This window comes from Archocentrus centrarchus, chromosome 6, assembly GCF_007364275.1.
Source record: "Archocentrus centrarchus isolate MPI-CPG fArcCen1 chromosome 6, fArcCen1, whole genome shotgun sequence".
Lineage (NCBI taxonomy): Eukaryota > Metazoa > Chordata > Actinopteri > Cichliformes > Cichlidae > Archocentrus > Archocentrus centrarchus.
In genome coordinates, this window is record NC_044351.1 from 15,106,416 (window position 1) to 15,127,947 (window position 21,532).

At 39.6% G+C, this 21,532-nt stretch overlaps 1 protein-coding gene across 1 annotated transcript; it reads right to left on the reverse strand.

Moving 5' to 3' along the window:
- Positions 1–617: 617 nt before the first annotated feature.
- LOC115781406 (non-muscle caldesmon-like) lies at positions 618–18,231 on the reverse strand. The gene is made up of 18 exons (XM_030731047.1): positions 18,092–18,231; positions 17,725–17,828; positions 13,958–14,083; positions 12,936–13,257; positions 12,682–12,723; positions 12,373–12,594; positions 11,800–11,823; positions 11,374–11,409; positions 11,213–11,280; positions 10,833–11,082; positions 10,588–10,713; positions 10,066–10,109; positions 9,872–9,950; positions 8,408–8,539; positions 8,179–8,328; positions 6,751–6,822; positions 5,922–5,953; positions 618–1,542 (listed from the first exon to the last, which is right to left on the reverse strand). Exons 2-17 carry the CDS (start codon positions 17,796–17,798, stop codon positions 5,924–5,926), a joined length of 1,797 nt encoding a protein of 598 aa, XP_030586907.1. The 5' UTR covers positions 17,799–17,828; positions 18,092–18,231; the 3' UTR covers positions 618–1,542; positions 5,922–5,923.
- Between the last annotated feature and the right edge of the window lie 3,301 nt (positions 18,232–21,532).

The window sequence follows — 21,532 nt, forward strand, 5'->3', positions numbered from 1 at the left end:
AACACACCATAATTTCACAAGTGTTTAACAATTACTGCATTTCCTTTTGGTGGCTGCAAAATTAAACAGAACAAGAATTTTTTTTAATTATTTTTTTTATTGCTGAAGCCATACGTACAATATTTGTAAACAATTCAAACAAAGCAATAAAAAAAACTGGAAGACTTACAATACATTTAGGCAGAATTCAACTTATGTGGACAGCTGACAGAAACACCAGGTTACATTCACTGTTAATTACAGGCTTTATTAAACAGAGTGCATACTGCGATTGTCTTGCAAACCTTTACTGCTGCGGCAATGCATGAAAAACTGAAGTTAGTGGCATGTAAACACAGTAGACAGGCAAAGCAGCCAGACTATAACCTGCTTGTTAAATACAAGAACATTTGGTCACTGAATCGTTGTTACAGTCGAAACTTGCATACATAAGTATTCATAGAGTATTCAGAAATATTCATATTCTATTGCAAAAGAATGTGGTTTGTAATTGAAAAAAAGCCATGACACTAACAAAGCCAGATGTTATTTATGAAAATGTTGCACACTTTTGTTCTTTGGCTGCAGTCCTGTGGCAGAATGTGCCAATGATATTACCTTATGATCAGATGTGTGGCTTTTTTTTTTGGCCATTCTTTGGGATCCCTATAGTCATTCCCCTTCAAATAGAATGCTTAATGATTTATTTATTGTACCTTTATGGACAAGTTGTTAATTTGTTAGAAAATATTAAATAACTGGTACCAAAATTGTAAACATTAGCCAGAGAGGTTACTTTATAGCTTCACAACCCCAAACTTTTTTACTAATTGCTTTTAATATGATGTACATGTAAAGGGCTTATAAGCCATGGCAAAAACCCTTATTGAAGGAGCAGAAACTGAAACCAACAAAACAAGTCAATTATATACAAGCTTAGCATCCAACATCCAGCTGTGGGGTAGGGTATATTTTCTGTGGAATCAAAACTGCGACTTTCATCACAAAAAAGCAGTGAGCACAAATCGCCATAAAGAAAAAAAGTAATTACTGTGTACTGTATAAGCTACATGACATAGCATCAAAGCACAAATACATCACATGAATCCTAGACATGTCCATGCTAGCTGAAAGCAAAATTACAGACTCACAAACTCAAGAAATTTGCTACAGTTATGAGTGTAAAATAGTGAGTAGAACAGCTAATGGACATTATTAGTTTACTACTGAGTATTAAGCATGTAAAAGCTGTTAAAAAGTGTAATATGCCATTCAAATTTGTTATAGCCGCAGACAGAAGTCAGTTCATGTTTTCATTGTTGAACGAAATCTCAAAGCTTGGTTTCGCCAAAACAGGCAGCAAGCAAAAGTACTCATATTATAAAGCTATAGCTGGAAGGCTTTGACTCAGGATCCCATTATACCATTCCTCTTCCCCTCATCCTGATGTGAGCCTCATGCAAAATACAGCTGTGTGGAAGAGGAATAGATGAACATACAGTAGCAGAGCTGTGAGTTTGAACAGATGTAACTGGGATGTCAATGGTTAGGGGCTCACTCCTGCTGTGAAAGAAACAAAGACATTAAAGATCTGTTAGTTAATGCATCTGTAAAAGCACTGCTAGAGTAAAGAGCATAACTACAGGTGACTATATGATACTGAACAGATATCACACTGAAAAAAATCCTAGAATATTATGCTTATACTGTATTGAAGAAAGTATTGCATGATTCATCATTAATTTTATATACTTGCATATAACTGTACTTAGTACTGTAATGAAATATATATATATATATTTTTTTTTTTTTACATTGACAGTGCAGCCCCTCAGTTTATTCCCTATCTGAAATGATATATTTTAGCTCCTCCCACTTTTAGGCCACTCTCCCTTTAAGCCAGCTTTTTTCTGATTGGCTGCCCCTGGTAAAAGGAAGTTTTGAATAGCAGGTGGTGCTCACAGGTAGAGCTGAGTGCCCAAGATGGCCATGTAATCCAATTTCACTGACATCACACAGAGCTGAGAGCAGAAAGAACTGCTGGAACCCGAGCGTTCTGAGCCTGAGCTTTTGACTCGAAGGGGGTTTTTTTGCTGTGAAAAAGTGTTTGCCACTTCTTGATTTATTTATTTATTTATTTTGCAAATATGCCACTAAATGCTTCATATCATTAAACACATTTTAATATTAGACAAAGATAACCAGAGTAAATACAAAATGTGGTTTTTAAATGGTTTTTAAATTTCTCTAGCCAAACTAGACTGAAGTAGGCTTAAAGATCTCAAAAAAAGCAACACATCATGCCACGATCTTAAGAAACTCAAGAATGGATCAGAAACAATTCTATCATCTATCAGTCTGGAAAGGGCTACAAAGCCATTTCTGCTTTGAGACTCCAGAGAACCACAGTGAGAGTCATTATCCACAAATGGGAAAACTTGGAACAGTGATGAATCTTCCCAGGAGGGGCCGGCCTACCAAAATTACGCCAAGGGTGCTACAAAGACTAATTCAGGAGGCCACAAAAGAACCCAGAACAACATCTAAAAAACTGCACTCCTCACTTGCCTGAAATAAGGTCAGAGTTCATGATTCAACAATAAGAAAGAGACTGGGTAAAGATGGCATCCATGGAAGAGTTCCAAGGAGAAAACAACTGCTGACCAAAAAGAATACAAAAGCTCGTCTCACATTTGCCAGAAAACATCTTGATGATCCCCGAGACTTATGAGAAGATAATCTGTGTACTGATAAGACAGAAGTTGAATGTTTTGGAAGGTCTGAGTCCTTTAACATCTGGCATAAAACTAACACAGCATTTCATAAAAAGAACATCATACCAACTGTCAAACATGGTGGTGGTAGTGTGATGGTCTAGGGCTGCTGTCCTGCTTCAGGACCTGGATGACTTGAAGTAGCTGATGAAATCATGAACTCTGCTCTCTACCAGAAAACTCTGAAGGAGAATGTCTGGCCATCAGTTCGTGTCCTGAAGTTCAAGCTCACTTGTGTTATGCAGCAGGACAATGATCTGAAACAGACCACCGAGTCCACCTCTGAATGGCTAAAAAAACCCTCCAAATTGAATGTTTTGGAGTGAACTAGTCAAAATCCAGACTTAGATCCAGCTGAGATGCTTTAGGATAACCTTAAACAGGTCGTCAATGCTCGAACACCCTCCAGTGTGGATAAATAAAAACAATTCTGTAAATAAACTTATCTGCCTTCACACGCATATGAACTTGAGTGACATCCCACTCTTAATCTATAGGGTTTAATATGATGTCAATCCACCCTTTGCAGCTATAACTTCAACTCTTCTGGGAAGACTTTACATGAGGGTTAGGAGTGTGTTTATGGGAATTTTTGACCATTCTTCCAGAAGTGAGATCAGACACTGATGTTGGACAAGCAGGCTGAGGATTCATCCCAAAGGTGTTCTGTCAGGTTGACAGAAGACTCTTCCACACCAAACTCACTCATCCATGTCTTCATGGACGTTGCTTTGTGCACTGATGTGCGGTCATGTTGGAACAGGAAGTGGCCATCCTTAAACTGTTCCCAAAAAGTTGGAAGCATGAATTTGTCCAAAATGTTTTGGTATGCTGAAGCATTAAGAGTTCCTTTCACTGGAACTAAGGGGCCGAGCCCAACTCCTGAAAAACAACCCCACACCATAATCCCCCGTCCACCAAATTTTACACTTGGCACAATGCATGTAGGTCTGGGATGCAGCTGCTTGGCCCTGGAAACCCATTCCATGAAGCTCTCTGTGCACTGTTCTTGAGCTAATCTGAAGGCCACATGAAGTCTGTAGTGATTGACTCTGCAGAAAGTTGCCCATTACTTCATTCCTCTGCACACTATGCATCCGCTGACCCAACTCTTGGATTTTACGTGGCCTACCACTTCATGGCTGAGCTGTTGTTTCTAATCACTTCCACTTTGTTATAATACCAGTAACAGTTGACTATAGAATATTTAGTAGTGAGGAAATTTCATGACTGGGCTTGTTGCACAGGTGGCATCCTATCATGATACGATGCTGGAATTCACTGAGCTCCTGAGAGCGACCCATTCTTTCACAAAGGTGCTTGGTTTTATGCACCTGTGGCCATGGAAGTGATTGGAACACCTGACTTCAGTAATATGTATGGGTGAGTGAATACTTTTGGCAATATAGTGTGTCTTATTACATCTTATACATTTTTATTGGAAACTAGTAAGAGTAACACAGAGTAGAATAACATATCACCGTGAAACATAGATTTTTTATGGGGTGTTTACACCCAGCCACGGTGAACTGCAGTCAGAGGCAGGACACTTCTTGCTTTGTGACTGAAAGCTGTAACTTGGTCATTTGCCTATTAGATCATTCCTCAGCTGTCAATTTCCAATGAAGAAGTTGGAAGGCTACACGCAAGGAGCGCTATTTAGGGTTGAAGCTGACACTCGACAAACGCTTTTCCACTCCTATTGTTCACACTTTCACCCAAGCATTGAAAGCTTCATGACAGAAGAAACATGATATTTCAAAACAAAGAATTAAGACAGCTTTATTATGCCAAAATTAATATCTTTTTCATGATTTATGCTGTAAAGTCAAACATTTAAACTGGCCTCACACAGCTGTGGTTGCTCATTTTAGGTCTTTATCATTCTCACTGAGTGAATAAGCCTGGTGATCGAGACCGATTTGCTTCTTAAATGGTTAGTAATCCTCCCCAGCAGCCAGTTGTAATGTGACAATCAAGCAGCTGCACTCTGGTATGTCTGACAGCTCTCCGACACTTCGCACGGCATCGGATGATCCAGGTGGGACTTGGGAAACAGTGCACTGCAAAAACACGACAGTCATCCCAGGAGTCTGGAACTTTCTTTATACTGGGCAACAAGGTCATGGTGAGGGGTCTTTAAATATAGACTGCAGTGCCACAGAGCTGAGCCTGTGCCCAAAAATCTCCAGCAGCAGATTTGATTTACAGTGAGCAGCTACGCTGGTGCAAACAGAGGTTGGTGGGTTGTAGTAGTTACAAGCCCCCACTGGGCTATAAATCAGTCAACACCTATCCCCCTTGTCCAGAAAATGTTTTGAAGGGCAGACACACTTCATCTCAAGTCTGCTTCCCCCAGGACTGATCAAGATAAACCCCTGGTTTAACTTGTATAATGTACAGCTTTACAGGGTTAAAAAAAGTATTCAGACACTTTTCTTGAGTAAAAGTGGAGATACCCCCAATGCAGAGACACTAGAAATATCTCCAGAAAGACTAAGTTGATATTTTAGGTTTGTTGTGTTTTGTCATTTGCCCTTTACTTTATTCCAAGCTGTCTACTTCTGATAAAAGAATGGGCGACTTTTACCACACTCTATGTAAATACCAAGCTACAGCCAGAAGCTGGTTCGGTTATAAAAGGGGTTCTAGTCATCAGACACCTCAGAAAGTCACTGCATAAAGACAAGAGAAAGTCCAGAATATAACCCATGTGAAATCACATGCTGGTGTTTTTTTGCAAATTATTTTGTTTTTTTGCACGTAACATGCTAAAAGGATAAAACGTGTGAAAGGCATGAAGTGTGAAAGCTTCCTTCCTTTGCTGGTAAGCAGATTTTTGGAAGTGATCAGTTGTTTCCCTTCATTTCCAGTCTCGCTAAGCTAAGCTTCATATTAACTCCACCATCAGAAATTCTGCTTATTGAGTTCACTGATCTTCTCACTACTTCACTCTTTTAGTTGTATCATGGATACGCACCAGTGTTACTATATATTATGCTATTTAATTATTTCAGTCATGCAATGATATGTATTGTAAGACAATCACATTCTGATGTTGGTATACTCTCCAGTTTAACTTACTGAAAACTGTACCTGAGTTCAGTATGTATTCAGTATGTACTTAGTTACATTCGACCACTGTATACAGTCACTTCAGAAACTTACCATTAACGAGAAAACTTGCCTCCCACGGCCACCTGTGTAAGAAGAAGGAATACAGGAACCAAAATAAATAATGGGGAGAGGAAGATGAATCATCCGATGGTATTAAAGCAAATTATCATCATATTCAGGATGATTGTGACTGCAGGATGAATACTCTTTATTATAGGTGAACAGGGTGACATCAGTGGAGGCTTGAATTAATGAATTAATTGATAAACGGAGTCTAACCTGCTTGGAAAATTTGCTCATAACCTTAAAGACTGATGTATATTATTCTATAGAGGTTAGCTGTAGTCATTGTTATTGTGCATACATAATTATTATTATTCAATTTCACTAGTGTATCAATTGCTTTACTTAACTCTCTGATTTGCTGTCTGCAGAGCTATCCCTGCGAATTTCTTCCCTTTGACTGCAAGCTGATTAAGTCTCATTCAATCTACCCTCATTCCTTTCATAAGCATATTGATCATGCAATATGTTTATTGCACGATGAGATAATATGATATACTGGTATTGCTGTACTGATATTTTGTCCCATCCCTGATCAGATATGTGCCGTCTGTTATGCGGACAACTGGTTAAGCCCCATATCAAAGAATCCTGACTTAAAAGCACTTCACAGGATTCAAGCACATGCACTAAACTACAAAACCATCAGTGCAGTGCAGCTACTATCTTGGTTTAAAAGATCTCAAGTCAGTAACAAAGCCTGTCCAAAAATGACCTCTTTCCCTCACCTTTCAGATAACAACAAATAACAAATATTACCATATCACTATAAACACTAACACTGCCCCTTCTAAGAACTGTGCATGCGTGTTGTTACCTTTCCAGGCGTAGAGCCCTTCTTGGCTTCCCACATTCCACGCTTGTTACCGACGTCAGCTGGTTTCACATCCTGTCACAAGCAAAATCCACAATCATGTTAGTCCTGTGAAGCATTTAGACTGTTTACTTGGGCAAAAGTATCAAAAGAAAAAGGTTTTAATCCCAAATTTTGAGCAAAATGTGATCGAAGTAGATGCTTATTTTTAGTAAAGCTTTTAAGAGCCAGTTATTTAATCTTTATGACTTTGCACTTCAAATTAAATGCAAAGTCTTCAAAGTACAGGCACTAAATGTATCTGGTAACTTTCCTCCACTGGATGCAAATGCAATTCCCAAACGTATTTATTAAGCTTCTGATTGTTAGTGGTGATACTAATGAAATCTATGCAAAGGGGTAACTTTACCAGTTTGAAGAGCAGACAAAGAACAGCAGGAAAAGCTCGAGTGAGGATAGCTGAGGAAAAGAGTGCAATTAAAGAGGACAGAAAGACAGAATATAACTAGTATAGCAAAGATGCAATAAAGATTGTTGATGCAAAGATGTGCACACACACGCACGCACACACACACACGACTGCAGTACAGCTTCAACCATCAGGGGGAAGTGTTACTGCAAAAGTAACAGCAAAGTTACACCACTTCCCTGGCCAAGACGTTTGACACCAAAGACATCTCGCTCATAAATTTTGCTTTAGAACAAACTCACATGTCATCCACAAATGTTTCTGTGTGTGAACATGTCTCCAGACGACCTGTTTTTATTAGCAGCTCGTGTCCGACTTCAAGAAAAGAACACAGTGCTCATCGAATACCCTACTACACAGTACCTAATTTATTTATTTATGCCATATCAGTATAAAGAAAACAAATTAATCATTAAGTTTCTAGTTCTTGGTTCTTTTGTCAGTGTTGTGACATAAGATAATATGTCACAGCTATGAATAGATATGACCTTTTCCCGTTTTCTGAAGGACACACAGTATGACTAAAATATGTATTTTAGGCATTCAACCACCTGACACCCAACTGCTGCCCGGTGCTTCATGGCTGGACTGTTGTCTGCAACAGAGGAATAGTTTTTTTTTTCTCCATCTGTACAAAGACTTCTCATGGGTTTAAGTTCAAATAAATGAATTAAAGCCTTTCACATCATGAGTAAAAGAACTCAGAGAAAGTCTGCGAGCTGTGATAGCACATGTTCAGAGAAATGTCCATGTGGTGTCACTAGACTTCAGAGAGCAACACTGTCCAGCCCTGGAGCTCAGATCTAAAGGCTGCAGCCAACAAAGGACAGGCATGTTGATGTGCAAATGAGCACTTCAGCATGTGCAGAATATCAAGGGATTACTCGACTGAAGCAACACTGGTGTCTGATTTACAATAGTGTGTGAATGTGTGATCAAGGCAAGGATTTATCAGGTCTTACTGTGGGCTTTGCTGCTGCAGCTGCTGCTGCTGGTGATGCTGCTGGTGCTGCTGCTGCAGGCGCGGGTGCTACCGACTTGTCGCTTTCTGCCGGTTTTGCTGTCCAACTGTTGACGCGTCCGGCCACACTTCCTTTGAGACCAGCCACATCCTGGTGAGAAAACACCTTGAATATGCAGTCACACACTAGCAAATCTCTCTGTCCCTCTCTCTGTCTCATTCTCCTTTACCTTGTTTGCAGGAGAGGGAACTTCAGAGGAGCTGCCCACATTGCCTTTCTCCCACATACTTTTGATGCTGCGTGTGCCCCCTGTAGGAATATCTGCCACTGGAGACTTGGAAGACTTTACATCTTTGTTTCCCTGTAAAAATAGAGGATGGATTACATACATTTAAATTTACCCAAGACCCTTAATGTACATTTAGCGCACTAGTGAAGAAAACGCAGTCATTTTATTTTATAAATTAAGTCTTAACTATCCTTGGTTGCTGTTAAGGAGTTCACTGTCACTACCTGTATGTCTGTGCTGGACTATTTACATGCATGTAATGCTTACATGAGCTTGCTACTGATTATTAAGGCACATTATTGCTTATTCCTAAAGCTTGTTCTGAAGGTGAGAAAGGACATTTAAGTATGCCGATCCCTCTGCTTGGAGTGAGTTGCAAAATCACTGGAATCTGAATGAGCAGGTGCGGCTAAATGAACTTTAACTGACCAGGCTCATATGGCTGCAGTTATTTTGACTACCAAAATTTGGTTTTCCTGATTAAAATAACATACACTTCATGTACTATTTCAAAGGCTAATATTGAACATTTTATCCAATACATTCATTTAGATAAGATGTTAAAGTTACATGATTGGTTCTTAGTCTCAGCAAGTTTTTAGTGTCCAGATGTAGCTTTTTTTTTCCCCCATCTCCCATTTTAGTTACACTTGCATTCAGTCTGGCTCAGTTAAAAAAAAATTCCATCTACAGTCTATATTTGGAGGTATTGTTAATGTTCTGAGACCGCGCACGTAGAAGGGTGGGTAAGAAAAGCCTGGGAAAGGGAGACCAGCAGCAAAGACCTCCCAAAGCATAGAGAGCAGAGGAGGAATAAATTACAAAAGACATGGCACTAATCGAGTCAGGCACAGCTTGAAAAGGAGGAGCTGGGTTGGAGGTTAGTTGCAAAGCAGTTTGCAGAGGAAACAGCACAGGTAGGCAGGTTACGAAGCTTAAATACACCCACGATAAGATTTGCCAATAGAGCTAGTTTGTCTTTTTGAAATATAATAGTGTCAAACAGGCATCATTATTTAAATACATGAAGACTGTATTCTGTTTAGGTACAGAGTCTTAATTGATGTGGTTAGTAATGCACGTGTTTACCTGCTATTTCATATCAAAATAGCTGCTGTGAAATACAGTAAGTCTATTGGATGTGCAGAATGTGAGCCATAATGATGTGGGCTGGCATGAACTGTAGGCTGAGCTTGACTAAGTCACCTGCTTGAACTAACACTACACTCCATCTCTCAGCCTCTCAGACTGGTTTGACACTTAACCATATACAAAGTAATGCTTGCTCCACTTAAACAGTTACAACAGAAAAATGTATATAAAAACTGATGCATTATATTCTGACTTCGAATGGACCTCTGTTAAGGATGGTGAATAATGTTTGATGTAATTATCAGGTCTCACCTGGATGGCAGAAGTGTATTGTTCCAGTCTGTTGCCAATCTTGGAGACAATAGGAGTGTGTGACACTCTGGCTGTGGTGCTACACAGATGAACCAGGCACTGGGCATTAGTAAGGCCAACAACTTCTGGTGCATTTATTTATTTTTTCTCTTGTACTGAAAAAACTTTTTTGGGGGTGTTTTTTAGTGGCTTACCTTTTCTGGGCAGACTTGTTCAGGAATTCTGCCTTCTCACCAATCTGTACAAAACAATGTGGATTTTTATACAGAGTAGAGTTTCAAAGCCACAAATAATCACACAGTTCTCAGCATTCAAGAAAAAGCTCTGCCGCAAGAGTTACCCCACAAGATTTCATTACTTTTTTTTTTTTTCAATCATTTGCATACAACTAATATTAGCAGAATTAAAAACCGAACTTGATAAGGGGAATACATGTCAGTGGTCAGGAAAGATGTCTGACCATAAAGGGAGAAGAACAAGAAGAACAAAAGCATTTAAAAATTACTTTAAAACAATAAACAGACTTTTTTCTGCTGTGGATAACTGACCATATGTTTAGATGACATTGTCTGAATGAGGCACATTGTAATCTGGGCAAATAAAGCCGCGACTATCTTTGTACATACAAGAAGTAACTAAGAAAATATGCTGCTAACTCAGTGAACAGACCTTGTAGAGCAGCTCTAAGATGTATGAACCTCTTTTCCAAAACTCACCTTAGAGGAGCCTTTGGGGCTGACGGTGAAGGCAGGCTTTGTCGACCCCTCCTCCATCTGTTTCTTCTTTTCTGCAGCCTCCGCCCTCCTTTTCTCTATTTCCTCCTTCAGCCTCTTTCTCTCCTCCTGTTAAAAAACACATCTATAAACACTTAAAACAGATAAGATAAATGGTAAATATCCAAAGCTGTGTGCAATATTTCATTAGTATATTTAATTCCTAAATGTCAGATGCACATCCTCACCTGCTCCTTGGCTTTCTTTTCCTCTAGCTCCTGCTTCCTTTGCCTGTCCTCCTCCTCCAGGATCTTCTTCCTCTCCTCTCTCTTCCTCTTCAGCTCCTCCAGCTCGGCCTCCGCATCCTGTTGTTTCTGCTTCATCTTCTCAAACTCCTCACTTTCTGCATTGTTCCGCCGACGCTTCAGCTCCTGCAGCTTTCGCTCAGCCTCCTGCCGCTCCAAGTCTTCTGCCTTAGTGGAGGGCGGATTGTCCCTGCTTGCAAACATTTCATTCACATGTCAAAACATGCAGATTCGATGTGACACTGATCAAAATCATTGCCTGTCAAAAAGGAGTCGTCAGCTACTGCCCTATTACTTTGTGGAAGTACTATGCCAAGATTTACCTCGATATCTTTTCTGTTTTCTTTAATTTATTTTCAATGACAGCTCCATTCTGTTTGACTGGTTCAAACTTGCAAAGAAAAAAAGAGGAGAAAACAAGTTTAACATATCGTCCATTTGGCAAATAACCCATACTGAATGACAGCCAGTATTTTTTTTTTACCTTCTCCTTAAACCCAAATCTCTTTGGCTTCTCCTCCTTACCACACAGAAGTGACAGTAACACAGAACAAAAAGATGAGTGAAGTAGCAAACATGAACTGTTATACAAAAACAATTACAAAAGCCATCAAACAATAGTGGAGTCAAAGGCCTGGTAATGAATACAAAGCAGATGTAAGCTAAAGATACACGACACTGTGACATCCTCGAAGCCACCACCTCAAACAAAACACTGTGACTGAACTGGGATCTGTGACCAAACCACAAAATCATATCATACATCAAATATCTGTAAATCAAGAACAAAACCCGGATAAATAAAATGTGTTTTGTTACTTGACAAATGGTTACATTAATAACGAGCCTTAATTGTAGCCAGTTCCTTGAAGTGGCTGTTGGTGAAAAGTGCCTCAAAGCACATCAATACCTCATCTTTCTTCTTCTTCTCATCCATCTCTCTCTTTTTGCGTTTATCCTCCTCTTTTTTCTTCCTCTCCTCAGCCTCCTTTTTTCGTTTTTCCTCCTCTGCTTTCTTCTTTTCTTCCATCTCCCTTTTTCTTCTCTCCTCCTCTTCTTTCTTTTTTTTCTCCTCCAACTCTTTCTTCCTTTGCTTCTCTTCTTCCTCCTTTTTCTTTCTTTCTTCCATTTCCTTCTTTCGTTTTTCCTCTTCTGCTTTCTTTTTCTTTTCTTCCATTTCCCTTTTAAGCTTTTCCTCTTCCTCTTTCTTCTTCTTTTCCTCCAGCTCCTGTTTTTGCCTTTCCTCTTCCTCTTTCTTCTTCTTTTCCTCCAACTTCTTTTGTTTTTCCTCTTCCTCCTTTTTCAGTCTCTCTTCCTCCTCTTCTTTTTTCATTTGTTCCTCCTCTTCTTTTTTCATTTGTTCCTCCATCTCTTTTCTTTGTTTTTCATCTTCCTCTTGTTTAAGCCTCTCCTCAGTGTCTCTTTGTTTTTCCTCTTCTTCCCTTTTCCTCCTTTCCTCCTCCTCCCTTAGCTGCCTTTCTTTCTCCTCAAGTTTTTCCTCCATTTCCATTTTTTGTCTCTCTTCCTCCTCTAGCCTCTGCTTTTCTTCCATTTCTTTTTGTTGCCTTTCCTCTTCTTCTTTCCTCTGCTTGTCTTCTTCCTCATCATCAACAGCAGGTACTGATTCCTCTTCAGCATCTTTCTTTTCTAGACTTGGCTGCTCAGCATCCACCTCAGTTACTGCAGCTTTCTCCTCAGTCTCCTCCTACAACAACAAGTTATATTTGCTTACTGTCAGTTTTATGGGCCTACATTAACAGATCTAAAAAGGTTGAAAGAAATAAAATCCTACCTCATTTCTTGTGATCTGTGTTCTTGATTCTTCAACAGATTCCTGTCACACACACACACACACACACACACACACACACACACACACACACACACACACACACACACACACACACACACACACACACACACACACACACACACACAAATGTATATACAATATGATACAATATGAAAACCTTTCTCCACAGGAAATACATATTCTGAACAATTTAAAAAAACAAAAAAAACCCATCATTACAACAATATCTTTACCTTCTCATCCTCCTTTGTGTCTTCTTCCTCTTTCCTCCAAGAATTAGTATCAGTGAGTGTCACCTCCTCCTGGGTAGATTTCTCCTCCTTCTCCTTCTCCTCCTCTGTAGGTTGCTGCCTGCTGCTCATAGAAGACTGCTCTTCCAGTGCAACGTCTGTGCCGTTGGTGGTGCCAGTCGTGGGGTCGAGCTCCTTCTGTCTCTCCATGGCCTCCTTCATTCTCCTTTGCCTGCGTTCCTCCCTCCTGGCCAGGCGCTCCAGCAACGCCTGGTCATCATCTGCCCCTCCAGTACTGGTTGTGGACGACTCAGTCTCTGTCACACTGAAAAACACCAAAGCTGAAATTTTCAGGCTCCGCTACTCCACTGAAGTAGTGGGGTCTGATAATTTGAGTCCAATCAAAGCCGAACCTCAAAATCTTGGCCGCAATCAAAAGTTTGGTCTGATTAAGTGCGATGAACCCAGAATTTCCTGAGTGGAATTTTCTGCTGTGGCTAACCAGTGAAAATATCAGTCCAAGAACCTCACAGCCACTGCAGCTTTCCAAATGTTAATGCTAGAGGGTTTTTATCAATACCAAACATCTAGATAGGCTCTCAAGCTGCTGTGTTCATTTATTTATTTTTTCAAAAACTTACTTTTTCTCTCTCTCAAGGAACCTTTCGACTTCATAACTTGGGTGGGAACAAAAGGCACTGGAAGAGTCTTCCATCAGCAGCAGCAGGCAGGTTATAATGCTGTTAATTTGTGCCATAGGCCTAATGTCATGGTAAACTGTAAAATGTGCTGATTTTATACATAGCAGTTCAAGTTTTGTATTAATTTATTTTTTATTTATACAACCAAATGTCCAACCAGCACATTAGTAAAACATCCACAAGTCATCTCTGCATTGTGAGATGTACATTCTAATGGCTCAGATCCCCCCCTTCCCCCCCTTCCTGATGATAAAAAGATAAAAATCCCTAATGGGAAGTTTCTTATTTAACCTCCATTCTACCCAAATGATGTTTACATCTTACTTGTTAGTACTGATCACATCACTGGTTCCAGATTCTTCTAAGTCTTTCATCTTCTTCCTCTCCTCCCTCGCACGCCTCCTTCGCTCCCGAGCTTCTTCCTCATCATCATCGTTGGGGTAACCCACCCTGAAAGAGTGCATGTACCAATTTGCAGTATATATAATGCAAATTTTTTTTTTCTTTTGGATAAAGTATGAAAACATGTCATTTCACAGTATTTGATTCTAAATACTGCTTTGGCCTAATGCCAAACTTTGAAGTAACATACCATTGTAAGTGCCATGGTTTGGAGTTTTTTATATTGTTATGGTTAATATCTAATTTTGTAAATCACTTTCCTCATGTGTGTCTGTTGGTTTGACTTCCTGTCTCTGTCTAATTGCTTCTGTCTTTTCCTTGCTTCCTTTTAAAGGAACACTTTAAAATCAGATCTCAATGGGGGAAAAAAATCACTTTTAATATCAACACTTATAATGTGTTAGGAACAAATGGATGTCACATTGTTTGATGGAAACAAAAATGATTAACCTACACAGGGCTGAATTCAAAGACACATGGTGCCAGTGGTGGACCTGCCAAGTCTGGTATTCTATGGCAAATGCCACTTTGGCTCCATAGTGCCGGTTAGTGAGCACAGAGCCCACTAGAAGACATCGGGACCTCAGGCCACCCTCATGAAGTCTGTTTCTGATTGTTTGGGAGAGACATTCACACCAGTGGCCTGCTGGAGGTCATTTTGTAGGGCTCTGGCAGTGCTCCTCCTCTTCCTCCTATGGCTCCTGCTGATGGGTTTAGGACCTTCTACATCTTTGTCCAGCTCTCCTAGAGTAACTTCCCGTCTCCTGGAATCTCCTCTATGCTCTTGAGACTGTACTGGGAGACACAGCAAACCTGGCAATGGCACATATTGATGTGCCATCCTGGAGGAGCTGGACAACGTGTGAAACCTCTGCAGGGTCCAGGTATCACCTCATGCTACCAGTAGTGACACTGACCCTAGCCAAATGCAAAAGTAGTGAAAAAAACAGTCAGAAAAGATGAGGAGGGGAAAATGTCAGTGGCCTCCACCTGTAAAACCATTCCTGTTTTGGGGGGTTGTCTCATTGTTACTCCTCTAGTGCACCTGTTGTTAATTTCATTAACACCAAAGCAGCTGAAACTCATCAACAACCTCCACTGCTACTTAACTGACCAGATCAATACCTCAGAGGTTTACCTGACTTGATGCTATATTCTGATTAAAAAGTGTTCTTTTAATTCTTTTGAGCCATGTACTAATATCAAATTCTATATAGTCAGTAATTCAGACTTGTGGTTACCCTCGCTTGTGACATATTATCATATGCCATGCAGCGCCTTAGTGTTGACTGTTAAACTATTGTTACTTTAACCAGAGTGAATTTTCCTCGACACATTTTATTTGAAGTTTTTAAGAAACCTAAAGAGTCAAAATAAATGTGTTTCCTGAGAAAAACAAACAAAAAAACACACATAAATTAAAAACAGTTTCCTCCAAAAGAAACGTGATATATCACATGTTTATGTTGACCACAAGAGTAGCTAAAGCCATACCATCTAAAGCTGATTTCAAAAGACATAATGAAGATTTAAGATACCACAACTGATGGAAAATAGTCTGTAAGAAATAATTATAAACACACGTGCTATACATGCAAACGTGAAATCGAAAAAAATGAAAATACTTCAAAAGACCAGCTCACTTGGCACTTAATACTGTAACATTGGCTATTGGATGACCGGGAATGCGTGTGTGTCTGCACACGTGTGTGTGCTTTCATACTTATGATTGCAATTTTGTATTTTATTTAAAGTCTATGTTTTTATGGTCATATATTTTTATATTCAGTGAGGAAAACCACTTTTTTTTTTTTTAACAATTTTTGTACCATGACAATAAAGCATATTCTATTCTATTCTATTCTATTCTAAATGAAAATGGGAGAAAAAACTGCAGCAAAGGGAGACAGACCAATGTCTTTCCTCCTCATAAGCCCCATTTCTCCTGTCAGTGACTTTCATCCAACTGTGAATATATCCACAGTTAATTTTTCAGCATGCCTGGGAGTATCTTTTTAAGTATTACCAGGTTTTATGAGGCAGCAAGAGAGCTTGAAATGGTCCATTGATAGCACAGGGGTATTATTTCCCTCTGCTCTTCCTGAATCTGCAAGGCAATCTTTTACAGATGTTGTGAGAGGTGGAAGGCAACCACAAGAATCCTTTCTGTCTTTAAAACAGAAACAAAGACCCAAATGAGGCGGAACTCCAATAAATCCACAGGCAAAGGTTTCTCCAAATGGCATGGATCACCCCCCCCAAAAAGAAAATTCAGTGAGGAAGTAATCCAATTAGATACAACTCCATGCAAAGCTAGAGGCGTGCTGACTGAGTGCTGTCAAAATGTTACAGTTTCATTTCCAGACGACCAGCCCGAGGGGCATGAAACATAATAAAAGAGGGGGAAATATGATGAGAGTTACTTGGCTAACAAAAGTGTTGAGTGAAAAGAAGGAAAGAGACTAAAAACTCCACTCAAGCAGTAGAAGTCTGAAACCTTCAGAGCAGGCTGTCATGCACTGGAATAAAAATGACAGTCAAAACATTCCAGTGTCGGCAGGGTTTGGAGAGGAACTGGAAGGCATAAAAGGCAGGGCAAGCTGGGTTGGCACGGCTGGCTGTGAGAAAATTGCAAGGAATGCTCTTTTTGCTCGGGCTTTAATGGCACTGCTGATATGACAGAAGTGGACTCCTGAACTGGAAGAAAACAAGCTATGCTGAGCTATGTTTGGACCTCTTGATTATGTGATCACATAAGGGATAAAACTGATGATAATCTGTTCAGATCCATTCAGAAAGTAAAGTGCATTCACCTCAGTGTTTGATCATCAGTTTAAGTGGTTCTGAGATTAAAGATTACAGCAAAGTGTCATCAGCTGTGCCCATGTCTCACTTAATTCCCACTTCACCTGAGGTCATGGCAACTTTATACCACCGGAGTGGATGTCAGCACCACTTTCTAAACAGTATGGTTTAAGTTATCTGAGCACAAAGAAAGAGAGTGAAGGAAGCAACAGAGAATGAGAAGTAAACCCAAACAACAGCACAGCTCACTATCTCCTTAATGAGCTCAGAATGCTGTGGAGCTCATTAAGCCATCATCACTGATGGTCCAGCTATATATGCTCCAGCTGCTCTGTGTGGAGATGCAAAACTCCCTCATACATTCCTACATAAATCAAAGAACATACAGTATGTATACACAGAAAGCCTTGATCACTGAGCATCTGTCTATGACACTTTGTACGACTAATGGATCATCAGAGAACAGAAGAAAAGGATCAGAGGACGAACATCTTGTTTAATTTGAAAGTCTTCAGTTCATTGCACACAAGTTTGTCATCGGCTGTAAGTGTCACTACTGATGGGACTTGGATGCAGCTGCTGTTTAAAACCTTTGGCAACAATTGCAGATGTGTTCCATAAAAGTGGAGGCTCACTAGGCCTTGCTGATCAAAGAAAAAATGTATCCGGTTTGTTTTGTGAGTGGACAGCTGTGAGTCAGACGTTCAGACACTAATGAGGCTTTGTTCTAAGATGATACAGTGTAAGATCTTCTGATAGTTTTGCACAATTTTCACAGTGCATTCACCTTTTTTTGGGGGGGGTGGAGTTTCACTCATACCCACGACTGCATCTTTGTGTGTATGCGTGTGTTGTTTTGTGCAGGTTTTACAAGGATTACTCACTTTTCGGCTTCGAGGCGCATCTGCTCTCTTCTCTGCCTCCTCAGCTCCATGCGGCGGTCAAAGTCATCGTCCATGATGCCCAAGAGATTCTCCTCACTTTCTCACTAAAATACACACAAATATATCAGCCCAAGTACCCTAAGTTAATTACAATGGACAGTTATTTTTTCTGTGTCTGTCTAAAAAGGCCATTTCATCATTGTGGTAATTTAAATCAATTTTACATAAACAAAATATTTTATAATAGCACCTTGTAGGCTCCAAATCAACAGACACACAACCCAGTATAACAAAGGGACCACATAAGACAGCTTTTCAACATATGTAAAAATCAATAAAAACTACTGTGCCTCTTGGTTTACAATACCTTAGTAGTAGCTAAAGTTTAGTCCATGGACAACAGTGTCTCCTCTTCTGTCATATATCAGCTTCTACAGTCTGGTTTATATCTCGGCCCTTCCGCAGCACAAAGAATTCCTGCTTGTCCTTGCAGTGACTTTAACTACCAGAAAAGGCAAAGCCTGCCTCTCTGCTCTACTCTTTTTCTCTCTCAGCCTCCCTTCTCCTCCTGCTCTCTCCCTCTGACACTCACTCTCCCCTCCCTGAGCTCTGAATTTGGACTTAAACTTAGCTTGTCTCATTCTGCTTACTGTACCTTGTCTGCTTTAGCTACCTTATGTCAGATGTGCCTGTTTTAATTTATAAAGGTGTCTACTGAATTAATCCATGCTTCCTAAACTCTACCTACTGTATGACCCTTACTGGTCACAGGACAGCTCTGCAGTGCACATTGCTTTATATTTCAGCAGTTGGTCTCACATGACCTTGAACATTTTCAGTTGCTAATGAAAAAGCACTTATTACCCATTTAATTTCTATTTATCAACTAATACTTATTATAATGACTAATATTTGTAATTAATTACTTTGTACTGCACATTACCCATTTGTTATTAAAATGAAGAAGAAGAGTGTAAACACCGTTTTTTCCTCATTAAAGTATTCAAATGTGTTTGAGTTCTTGTGTTTCTCTGCTGCTGTTGTAGTTTCATCGTAAAGCAGATTAGAATCACAGCTTCCTTATTACTGATAACCAGAGATCCCATGGGCAACACAATCTACAAACAACTTTCTTTGAATTAATTAGCGTTTTCAACATCATAGAGAAAATTACATTTCTGGTATGAGGTCGCCAAAGTCTGTAATCTATAGTCCACTGTTCAACTAGCTCAATCAGCTGGAAACCAAAGCCCCTAATAAAGTCGTAATAAATCTGTAATCTGGCCTGCAAGGTTAGGGAGTAACACATAAACTTTTACATTCTGTGGGGAATAATCTCCCAAAACTCAGTCACTCATGAAATACAGTAAGACCACAACAGCCTGTGCCAATTCACTAAGTGTTAAACTCTTTCTGGCTGACGTAGAGCAAAGACTTGAGGTTTCATTTGAATGCACAGGCTTAGATAGAATTGGTATTTCTTTGGCTGAAGCAAAATCATTCATTCATCCCACTTTGACAGCTTGTCACCTTATATTAACACCTTGAGCACAAACTCCAAACAGCTGCCAATAAAAAGCAAATCTCAAAATAACTTTTTTTTTCCCGACAACTAAAATTTACCAGCTATGCAAGAAGCAGCTCCCATCAACCATATTTGATCAAATTACTGCAAATCTTTAAGAAAGTAAATCTAGCCAGCAGCTACAACAGCAGCATGGCTTTAAAGTACAAAACCTTACTTTTACACAGTCTTCCTCTGTATGGTTAAACATACCGAATTAAGACTGAGAACAAAAGAAACAGCTGGTACCTGTTGCATTACTTGATGATGTAGCTAAGCTACAGTTTTACACACTGTTTTCCTATTTATTGCTTCGTCTTTCAGCATGAACAAAGACAGCAACTATCTAACCCACAGCTATTAATGCCTCAGCAATCAATGGTTGGATCATGCTGATTTAGGAAACATATGCTGTGTTTTAGTGAGACCGTAGCTTAAAGTCATGCTCTCTGTGCTGAAAATAAAAAAAAAAAAAGATCAGCTTAGTCTTGAACTTGAAAAAGACTGCCACTGTCTTTAGGAAACTCTGACCGTTGACAGATAGGCATTCCTATCTATTACAATAGAAACAAAACAAGGCCAACACTGGGAGTTAAGATTACATCACACCTTTTCTCTTAAGGTCAAACAACTCTAGTTTCTGGCCTTAGAAATAATCATGCAACACATTATAAATGTACAGTCCAACCAGTTCAGCAAACACTTAGCTTATTTAATTCTTGGTCATATAAGGTTATACTAAAGACAGCCACTTCACTCTCATTACTGCATTTTGCTTTCAAGATCTTCAGATCTGCAGAGGAGCCCACCAACAGTGAGCAGTGGATCATAATGAGACATAAGGACGTTACAGTTTAGTTTTCACTATGACCAACACCATATACAGTCAGTAAGACTTACAAACAAAATGAGCCAAAAGAGGCCTTTTCTCTTTTTCCTCTGAAACACTCAAATATCTAACAAGGCAGTTTAGAGCTTTCCAGGAAAAGGATGGCGCTCTACGATTGTGAGAAACAAAAGAGAGATTTATTGACACCTATAAAATTGGCACACCATTTTGAGAGTGGATTGTAAAGGTTATGTTCTATTAAGAAACATGCAAGTGCAATTATTAGCAAATGTAATTCAGGCAGCATAAAACAAGCATTTGCTGGGGATAACTTTTGTGCACCAATCCACAATGATTATACTGTGTACTGTATTGCGTATATAATCACTTAAAAGGCCTTATATCTGCTTGCAACTAGAGTACATTATAGTGTTTTATAAACCATGTACTAAATAAACAAAAACATAATGCTTATAAATGTGTGTGCCTTATGCATGTGTAATAAAAATAAACTTCTCAAACTGAAAAGAAAGAAGCTTTCCTTGTTAGGGAGTGCTCAGAAGTCAGTGCCATCCACCATCTGTCTATTGTGCACTGAAGGTGAAGTCAGTAACACACAGTCATCCTCATCTTTTTTCTTTGCTCTCCTAGTATTTTTTTTTTTTGTATATACTGCACAGTGCTGAATGTAGTCTCTTGGTGCCTGCATGGTCTTCACCCAGTCTCCACACATGACACCCTATCCATCATTCTCTCACAGCTGTTCTTAAATGGGACCGGATAAGGTCTGAGGGTCGCAAAGGTTGGTCTGGGTTTCTCTGGCAGGAACTGCAGCGTTATGGAGTCTTTGTAGCAGCAGACAAGGACTGACTGAGCTGAGCAACTCTGAGATAGCCTATCTCTGAATGGTGATCCAGCAGTGTTTGGATGAGCTAATCCAAACATTGCCTCACAGGTCCATTGATGCCAGTGAAGCTCTGTATTTATAAAGTAAAAAAAAACAAAAAAAAAACTCACCACTCTAACACGATTGCCTCTCTTCACAGTGTTTGCCTACACTGAGACATACACGCTGGACAGCACAGACATGCTGAGAGTTCTCCATAACAGCGCCATAAGCAAATAGACAGATGATTTGTACAGTTCAGATTTGTGTTGTGGGAATTAATTAATTATTATTATTATCATTTGGCATTAGCTTTGCTACTGAAATAAAAGACCCCCCAAAATTATTAATTAAGCCTTCTGTTTTAATTGATCATGAATCACTGCTAGCATTAAAGCAAGATTTTATGTCAGCCTGCAGGACTGTGCTATGCTGCTGCCTTAATAGTTCTAATATATATAAAACCCAGACTTACATTTTCTATTTGGTCAGATACAGATTGTTACTGGGAGCACAGATTTATGAATGA